Source organism: Kryptolebias marmoratus, linkage group LG6, assembly GCF_001649575.2.
Source record: "Kryptolebias marmoratus isolate JLee-2015 linkage group LG6, ASM164957v2, whole genome shotgun sequence".
Lineage (NCBI taxonomy): Eukaryota > Metazoa > Chordata > Actinopteri > Cyprinodontiformes > Rivulidae > Kryptolebias > Kryptolebias marmoratus.
This window is the reverse complement of record NC_051435.1, coordinates 14,459,551-14,469,518: the sequence shown is the minus strand read 5'-3', so window position 1 is coordinate 14,469,518 and position 9,968 is coordinate 14,459,551. Positions and strand designations below refer to the sequence as shown.

The window sequence follows — 9,968 nt, the reverse complement described above, 5'->3', positions numbered from 1 at the left end:
TTTAAAAAAACTTTTCCTTATGTGTGTTTGTCCTTGTCAATGTAAATGCATGATGGTATGACATAAATATAAATATTCATATGCCTAGATACATTTAATTGCCATTCAACTTTTATTTTTTTACTCAAGAACACTAGGGTGTTTATAAAATTGCCAGATTAGTTAAAAGGAATGCAAGTCTGAAATAAAGCCTCTTAATATTTAACATTTCTCAATCTAACTACACTAATTTATTTGTCCAAAAAGAGACAAATATTGTTTTTATTTTGGACACTAGAAATTCTAATAGACGAAGCAGACGCTCTTTTTTTCTGCTAATGTTCTGTTATCTCTTTTCTTTTTCACAAAAAGCTGAGCAGCAAACATTATTAACAAAGTAAACAAAATCTTTTCAGCTGATTTCCGAGCTAAGTGTTTCCACTTTCATAAAGCAGCCAAGCTGCAGTTTTGATGCCAGGTCATCCTTTAATCAAAGGTCATCCAGTCCCGCCATTTAAAAGAAATTAGTGTTGCAGTAATTATGCATACTTGATTACCTGAAAGTCTTTAAACTGTATTAAAACATACAGAATTCATTATGTTTTATCCAGAAGGATATGTTAATTATAACCTGAACATTACTACTGCTACCATACATAAAATCTTTGATTACTATACTGTATGTGACTGAACATTAATGGCAGCTTTTAAAGTTAGAGTCCTATTTACTGATTTCTTTTGCGTTATTCCGGGTTTATTGTTGTTCTGATTTATTTAAAGAGCAACTTGTGTGTAGATAGTGTTTGAAAGGTTATATGGGAGCAAATGTAAAGAGTAGCTAAGCAACCATTAAGTTCTTTTTAGTCCATTAAGGCAACTCTAAGCAGGCGAGAGAATGACTCATACCTGCGCTCTTTACAATCTAAAGTTTCAGCACAACCTTGTGCTTAGGAATTAAAGGTACGGTTGCACAAAGAAGAGTAGAATAACTCATGTAAAGCCTGCTAATGTAAATATGTTGTTGCTTTGCTCTTGTAAAATCCCCGTGAGTAGTTTCAAATTCACAAGTCAATAAAAGTGCAGATTAAACCCGCTCAAAATTGCCAGTGAAATATTACAAACAATAAAAGCACACTGTAGGACCTATGTTTGGACAAAACGATTTTATTACACTTACATGGCATTACACAGAAAACCTAAAGCAAACAACTACTGCATCATCCAGCTAAATATCCTGCTGTACATGAACACTTTACATGCTGCGTATCTGAGAAACAGAAAAAACACAAGTGCATGTATTTGTCAGACATGAGGATTACTGAGTGACTTAGCCACATTTGACACCAACAATATAGAAATGTGAAGCCCATGATCCTCATGCTGAGCTGTTTCACATCTGTTGTCTGTCAAGTCAAAAAGCAATGCTGATAATTATATTAGCAATGAAGCTATGCTATCAAAAAGGGAGGCAGACATGTTGAACCTCCTCTATTAAAGCTGATCACAATAATGAAAAAAAATAAACTACATGTTCCAAATTGCAACAACTTCAGCTTTACAAAGTCAAAGCAGCACTGACACTGTTTATAAGACAGCATCACATATATCAGCTGATAAAGGTCTATTAAATGTTTTTTCTGATTGTTTTCTCAAACATGTCACTGATTCAAACACAACGGTAATCACAGTAAGTTCAGTTTTACGTTCAGTCGCACCTACTGTAGGCCCACACAACACATAATTCATCAGTCGTGTTTGTCATTAATTATATTCTTCTCAACAGATGGAAAACTTGTGAAGACTTTCAGATGAAGGCAAAAGTTCAGATCTTTGGAAGTGGGATTCTGTGGAAGGGCTAGGAACAATAAACATCTTACATGTTGCAGATAGCGCTTTGAACAACCTAAGTTTGGAAAAAAATAGTGTTTAAATCTGACTGAATTGATGAGCTGAAAGCATGAGCGGAATACTTCACCAAAAGTGGACGGCTGACATCTTTAAAATAACTGCAATCTTCCAAAATTGTATTAGTATTATGATTATAATAATGTTGTTTTTGTATCACTGTTATTTACTTAGAACTCTGTGGTTATTTGCTAGAGCAAATAGTAGCAAAAGTAGCCAGCTTTAGCACTTCCAGTTTAGCCTGGATCTTTTCCTGAGGAAGATTTTAATATTTCAATAATTTGTAAAATAGAATTTGCATGAATTGTTGAGAAACTTCAGAGAATGGAGGTGTTTTAAGATGACAGCAACCCTTTTTAGTCTTGATCACAGTCAGACTAGCTGTCAGCTTGTCGATCTGGTCTGAATTAAACTGTTTCAGAGGAAGAGCTTTATACAACAGGTGTGATATTAATAAATTTATTATTCATAACCTGTATCTGAACCACAATTCCAAAGATTTTGCCTCAAACTACAGTGACTCCTGCACAACCACTGTTAATTCTGCCACTGTATTAAAACCATGCAGATTTGACCAAAAAATTAAAAAATAAATAAAGCAGACAAATCTGAATTTCTTGAATTTTTAGATACCTAAATTTTTGTATATGTCATTTTGTTTCCCTCAGATTATTGCGTAAATTAGAGTGGTTCCTTTTGTAAAAATGCAATAAGAAACTCAAGATAATTTATTTCTTTGCATTGAAGAGAATTCATCCATTTTTCATCTACTTGTATTGAATAAATAGTTAAACGTCATGATTAGCAGTCAGAATCTGTAGCTGTTCAATGAAATACTTTTGGTTTAAATTCTCTGCGTTATTAAATATTAAATCACTGAATAGAAAATCTTCCAAGACTGAATTTTTGTTGCTGTTGTTTTGCCAGGAGTTATATATACACACAAGAAACACATTACAAACTCTTACACACACATTAGATCAGACATTTTACACTCAAAATACTTTAAGGCAACGGTGGCCTGGCAACTATGACCATTCAAATAAATCTAAATGCGCCCTCGAATGGATCTCTAACGTTTTGTGTTCACCTTAAAGCCTGAACACCCTGATTATAGAGACATAACACAACATTTCAACATCAGCACTTGTATTCACAAATGCCACCAAGCAAATATAGAGATTATTTGATTTTTACACACAGTAGCAAACAGCAGATTTTGAACATTTTAATAAGAGCTGAGCACGTTTTCACAGCAACATGGCTGCACTAATTCAAAATCTGCCTTGCAGACAGTTAACATCGACACTAATGAAATACATTAACTCTCAGACAACTCATCATTTAATCCCGATTATTGTGTGCTGCAATGTGATTTCTACTTTCCACATGGATCAAACTGATAATGATGATTGGAATGATAATAATACAACTTTAATCCCCTACAGCTAACCACTGACTGCACTAAAATGCAACACATGCTGCTGCTCTCTCTGCAAAATAACAAAACAAAATAACAAAACAAAACAACAAAACAAAACAAAAAAACATGTCAGTTCTGTTCCTCCTAAAACTGCTTTTAAAATGATGTGGCGCTCTTTAGTTTTTTTTCCTTTTTGTTTTGAGGAATTTCTAAACTTGTTTTTTGTTTGTTTGTTTGTTTGTTTTTTCAGAAAAAAGCTTATTTATTTTTCAAAGCAAACATGTCCTAGCAATTGAAACTGAATTACCAATCTGTCAGAGATACTATTGATAGTATCACAACTCACTGAGCTCCAACAGCTCCACATTATCTTAATGGTTTTTATAATTTAATTAAAAAAAAAACAAGATTGCTGGTGAAATTTCAGTTGGGAATCATCAGCAATTTTCTTGTGAAAGATCAATCTGATGGAGGTAAGTCAGACCAATTTTCTGTGTTTGTTATATTACAGTCCGTAAACTAGCACAGGCAAGTTAGAAATCATCAAAATATCTGCAAATTATGACTAACCTGGAAGGAAGAATTACATTTTCACAGGAATATTGTTTTTTATCAGACCTAGAAAATTAAAATTTAAGAAATTTATTCAAGGCTAAAATCCTTCCCATTCTTTAGCCAAATGGATTTTATTGTCTAGAACATAACTGCATCTGCACTTCTACAGGCAGAGCCCATAAGCTCCCAATCCATCTCCTCCTTCTGTCTCTGTCGAGATCCATAAATGTTGCACTTCATTCACTCCAAAAGGTTATGCTTGTTAACAGAATCCAGGAAGTAATTATATCTGTCATCACAACGTGACGAGGAAAATAATTTAGGCCTTCACATGAGTCATTTATAGAAAACAAAGATGGCTCACAAGATACCCAAAACTAAAATTAATTTAATAGAATCACCGTAATCAATCACTGCTTATATTTCTGAGTTTTGAATAAACATGCACACCAGCTCCATTCAAGCTCTTGTCAGATGAGTTAACGCAGCATAGTTTCATATCCAGTGTCTGATACATCAACTCTACACTGGTGCACTACTATACTTTTACTTTTACTTGCTATTTTGAAAGCGCTAGAGAAGGTAACAATCATGAACATAAGGAACAAGAAAATATTGCAGAGCCTTTGGTGAAAAGCATCAAAAACTTGTCTGTAACTCTTTGGATTAAATAAAAGCTCACTCCTTACAGTTGAAAAATAACAAGGAAAATGGTGGTTAAAACAAATACTGTACAATATTATGAACATGTTTGTGTAAATATTCTAAAAACAGAGGTTTTCAAGTTGAAAGTTTAGGCATTTTCTTCAGGAAAGCTGCTCTACAAACTGGACTTTAATGGCAAATAAATATGGATGTAAAACTGAACGTGCTGAGTTGGTTAAAGGAAATTTTTAAAAAATTTCTTTTGGTACATAACAAATGTATTCTTACCGACAAGCTAAGACTGGACTAAAGTCCCTTATTGTGTCAAGATTAAAAGAAAAACTATTTTAAATTATTTAAAATTAAATGTTGTTATTTATTTTTGTGCCAATTGCATGGCGGACTTGAAATATCATGCAGTCTATAATACTGTAAAGTTTTGACCATGAATTGGTTTTCCTTATACATAAAGTTGAATTGAACGGTGGCATTGCAAATGAAAGGATATTATAGTTAGCAACACTAGTTGTTATTGTAAGAAGTCTTATGTACTCATCCTACAATGGTGGAAAATTCAGAGGATTTACAATTAATGCAGCGGCTGCAAATATAGGTTTTGCTTGTATTAAAAATATCTGGCACCCTACTGTCTACACTTGTGCCCTAAGAAGGCACCCTTTAAAGGGTCCTTATCACTCCTTAGCAGCATCGCTCCTGAGCACCTCTCCAGCATTTGTCAGCACTGTGTGTAAAAGACTATCGGACCATTTAATGGGGAAAATGGCTACTCATTCCATTTTATCAGAAACGGGTTTCTGCTTTTTATAATGCAATTCACCCAACGATAATGGTGTCAGCAGAAAGTTCAATATCTCATATCAGGATATGGACGCACTTAATTCTTAAAGTTCAAAATGCCAACGTCAGGCACAGTAATAAGAAGCTGGCAGAATGAGAGGTGAGAACGGTTGAGAGAAAAATCAATCAGTCATTTCTACCAGTAACAGGTTAGTGTCACCTGAGTGTTTGGAGTCTAATTATCACAAAGTAAGTGGGGGGCTTGTTATTATATAAAGGCCATCTCATTGTCTGGACTGAGCATGATTGATTATCTACTGCAAAGCCACAATAGTGATCAGTTAGCAGTTTCTTGCAGAAACCTTTAATTCGCTTTGAAAGTTTTATACTCTGCAAAACAAATTAGACCAACAGACTTTATATCAATATATTTTTACCATTGCCTGGAGTTGGAGTGTATTGTTTGTCTCACTAAATTATTGTAAAGGAGTGAGTAAAAAAATATGATTTGTTTTGCATTTTTTAACACCAAAAGAGTCCTGTTTATTATCACAAATAAAAAACCCTGCCAACATATATAAATGAAACCATTTTAAACACAAAAATGTTCCCACATTTTATCATTTAAAAAAAAAGTTAAGCAAATCACTTTTAGATAATTGCATTTTCATTCTTCTGACATTTGTAATTTTATTCCTTCCATTAGTGTTTATTATCAAATAAAATGCATTATATTTAACTAGGAAACTTAGAACTGCAGTAATGCATTTATTGATCCCCTAAAGCAAATGGGGTTCTATAAAAAGCATTTTACCTGTTGTAGATCCTGTAGCTATTTGACGTACCTCAGTTTGGAGAAACAAACTTTAATTCTGATCAGATTGATGAGCTAAATGCTAGTCCAAGGGACCAAGATGAAAATGGATCACTACTAGTCATTTTTTTACACTACTTAATTCATATAATGTTGCTTGCTCACAACAGTCACACTTATCGTTGTAGTTATATTTTTTTAGTCCGTCTGTTTGTTAGCAAAATATCTCATCCACCACCGTATGGATGGATTTTAATGAAGTTCTCAAAGTAATTACTGAATCTACAGCTCAAAAATCCAATTAATCCAATTTAAGATGGTAGCCACAACTAATTTAGGTTGGCCATTATAAAACTGGCTATAACTCAGTCAAGTTTAATTGTATTGAGCTAAAAATTGATGTGATAGTAGCTGAGAGTCATTGACATCCCATATTCTGACTGCCAACGTATCACACTGGATCTTATGTTATAGCATGAGAACATGCAGAATCACATTTTAAAGATTTATAACTCCATCATTTCTCAACATAAGATGGTTTTTTGTTGGAAACGCTAACATGGCAGGTCGTAATCATTCGATCTAGGAATTCTAACCATTAATATTTTTTTCTGTTTTAACTGGTCATCATATTTGTTTGCCTTTATTTTTATTTTGTAACTGATTGTCATAAAGTGCTCATAACTACACGTACACACACATTATCCAGTTTAAAATGGAGAACTGTGCCTGTCTGGATATGTGTGTGGGAGGGTGGGTGTGTATGTGGAGGGAGGGGAGGGGATGACGATATTCAGTACCAGCCATTGTAACACCCCAGGGAAACCACTCGCTTACAGCTCTCCAGAAAATAAATACACTTTTCAAGTGTAAGTTGTAAATAACAACACAGACGACTGCTTTCCTATTTTTTTTTTTCTCTTATGTGAGTTTGTGGCAGATGTATTATTACCTACAATTTTGAACTATGTTCACTGAAAGAAAATTTGATTTTACAATGTCATATGACATCATGGCATTTCTGTTTAGGACAAAGGATTTCCTCTGATCTCACTTTAGTTTTATGTGCAAATTACAGATCAGAGCCGTGCATCCAAAAGCCTGATACCAGCGGTAATCAAAGCAGGGCCATTGAGCTTTTATAACAAGCAGATGAATGTCTGCTTCTTGCGATTCATTATTGATGGCGCAAGCGTCTGCGAAGTGACACAAGGGGAGGGTCAGTATAGCACTGGCTGTCACTTTGTCATCTGTATGAAGCGAGTGTTGTCTCGGAGTATTTGAATAATTATGGCAAAAATAGCAGATGCTAATTACCGAGCACATAAAATGTTTGTATGTGCAAGTGTCAAAAAGACAATTGAGATTGCTACATATTTTTCATGACCATTAATTGAAATTTTAGGTGATATTTTAATACAGCAGGCTCCTGTAAGCTGCCATGACTTAAATTTTAAAGCCAAAGGGTGTGCACAGTGTTTGTAAATGTTGCAGATCTATATACAATTTTCAACACACACTCAATCACACTAGCGGGCCATCCATCTATAGTTATGAGACTGACAGCACTGTGTTTTGGTGCTCTCAGTGAAAAATGTCCACCAGTTGAGCCTGGCAGGGTCTGAGGTTATAACATAATTAGAGGGAGGAGAGTCTGGGTGCCAGAATTACCAATTTGCAAGACAGACCATACAAAGAGAGACCCCTGAAATCCACTCTGTAGTCTAAAAGCTAAGCTTAACAGTGACAGGGAATTATAAACTCATTCATCTTCCAAAGGGAAACCATGGATACAGTCTGATCGCAATGTCTCTATGGAAAAGCTCCAGTTCCAGGTTATTTGGACTCTTTGCATCTCCTACCGCTAGTGTTTCAAAACGTAATATCTTGGCTGGTGACAGTGATGTTGATAAATCTTTATGCACTGCTTATATCTTTTTATCTAATTTCAAAATAAAACAAAAAGTTTTTGTATCTATAGCAACATGTAGATGATTTTTTTTCTGATTTGAAGCAGTGTTTAAAAGATCAGATTCTTATCAGTGTGTTCTTAGTGATGGGCTAACGTAACGTCCTAGTATAATAAAGAAGCACAGGTTCATTCATAATATCATACAAACATATTCTCCAGCTTTCTTTGTTATTCAATGATCAATTTCCATGAAAGCATCCAAACCTCAGTGGCATTTCAGTGTAACTACACACCTAAACTTTTGTGAATTTAAATATTCTATGAACATTATGCCTTAATAAATGAGGCAAATGAATACTCGACAAAAGCAGCAGTATTTAGAAGCAGGCACTTTGGCCACAAGGCAATTCAAATACCATCATAAATACAAGTACATTTTAACAACGGACAACAAATTATAAAACAGAGTTTTTAAATGGCCCTCTTGTAGTTATATATCTTGTATCAAAACTGCCTTTTTTCATAATCATCTCATCTCATTAACACCACACACAAACACATACAAACTAATACTCTTGTTAAACGTCTAAGCAAACAATCTGCCTTGCTCCACAGTGACAAAGAATAAGTATATACTCTGTTTTTGTGCTTTTTATCCTAAAGCTATGGAGGTATTTACACTGTAAGAATGGGTTTTGTTGAAAAATCTTAACATATTTTTACTTAAGTCATGGGTGAAGCATCTATACTGCTACATAATATGGTTTGTGTCTCCACCTCACATTCAGTTCTTATGAGCACAGCATTGGGCTGAAAACAAAGGATGTTGAGAACCCTGTTGCCGTAGTAACTGTCTTTTCTTGATTTTGCCTGCATCCATCTTCCTCAGCAGGTTCCCATGGTGCTGACGGTAGTGTAACTGAACTTGGACATGGACGCCCCCGTTGCCATAACGTCTTCTTCGTTGTCACGTAGCCCTCGGCGACGGCGATGACGGCACGGTGCGGCGCAGCACGAGAACGTGGCAAGCAGGGCTTTGCGAAAGCGCGTGTTCATGAAGCAGTAGATGATTGGGTTGACGCACGCAGAGGTGTAGCTCAGCAGGTGAATGAAAGCAATAGGTGCCCCCGAAAGAGCCCTCGTAGCAGAGACGTCATCAAAGGCCCGCCAGGTGTTGACGCAGTACAGAGGCATCCAGCAGAGAAAGAACAGGACGACGATGACCACCAGCATGCGAATGACTCGCTTTTTGGCCTCCAACTTGGCTTCCGATGTGTTACTGCGAGGTCTTTCTGTCTTCATTGGTCTGGTTGATGTTGCGGACATGGTGGACATCTCCAGCGAATGTGGCCGTTGGACCACATTAACATAGCAACCATCGCCATCATCACTACCATTTGACACAGTGGAAGTCAGGCCATTCTTCACATCTGCATGGAACAGCAGAGTGGAAAAGAATATTTGTATGCTGAACTCAGGGAAACCTCACTCATACAGGAAAACACATACAAACTTTAAACACAAAAGCTTATCTCATATCATATGTTACAATCAATTTAACTGTGTAGTGATTCAACTTTAAAGTCAAAGTACTGAGGTGTGTAGTTTGCTTTAGTATCAATAACTGCTTTTTACTTTGATTCAGTGTCTTATCCAAACAAAACTCAAATTCATCAGAATTGCTACTCTTTACACCAACATAAAAGTACAACACAGACTTTACGCAAGTTTTCATTTTAATTAAGGTGAAATAGATTCACAAATTTCAACAACCACCCAAATGAGTTTAATCAATTAGCAAATTTAAATCGCCCAACACAGAGGTGAAGTGATGTTTGCTGATGAAACTGTTTTTCTCAAATTAGATTTTTAAGGCCATCACACAAACCATTTTTAAACAATATGTTTGATTGTACAGTAAAGAAATGCTCTCCCTA

The 9,968-nt window shown here is 35.4% G+C and overlaps 1 protein-coding gene across 1 annotated transcript in view; it reads right to left on the bottom strand.

Moving 5' to 3' along the window:
- Positions 1-1,133: 1,133 nt before the first annotated feature.
- LOC108232348 (cholecystokinin receptor) overlaps positions 1,134-9,968 on the bottom strand; it is a 32,865-nt gene continuing 24,030 nt past the window's right edge. Inside the window, exon 5 of the mRNA XM_017410087.3 lies at positions 1,134-9,461. Within this exon, the coding sequence (XP_017265576.1) occupies positions 8,917-9,461 (545 nt within the window). The 3' untranslated portion in view covers positions 1,134-8,916. The remainder of the gene's footprint in view (positions 9,462-9,968) is intronic.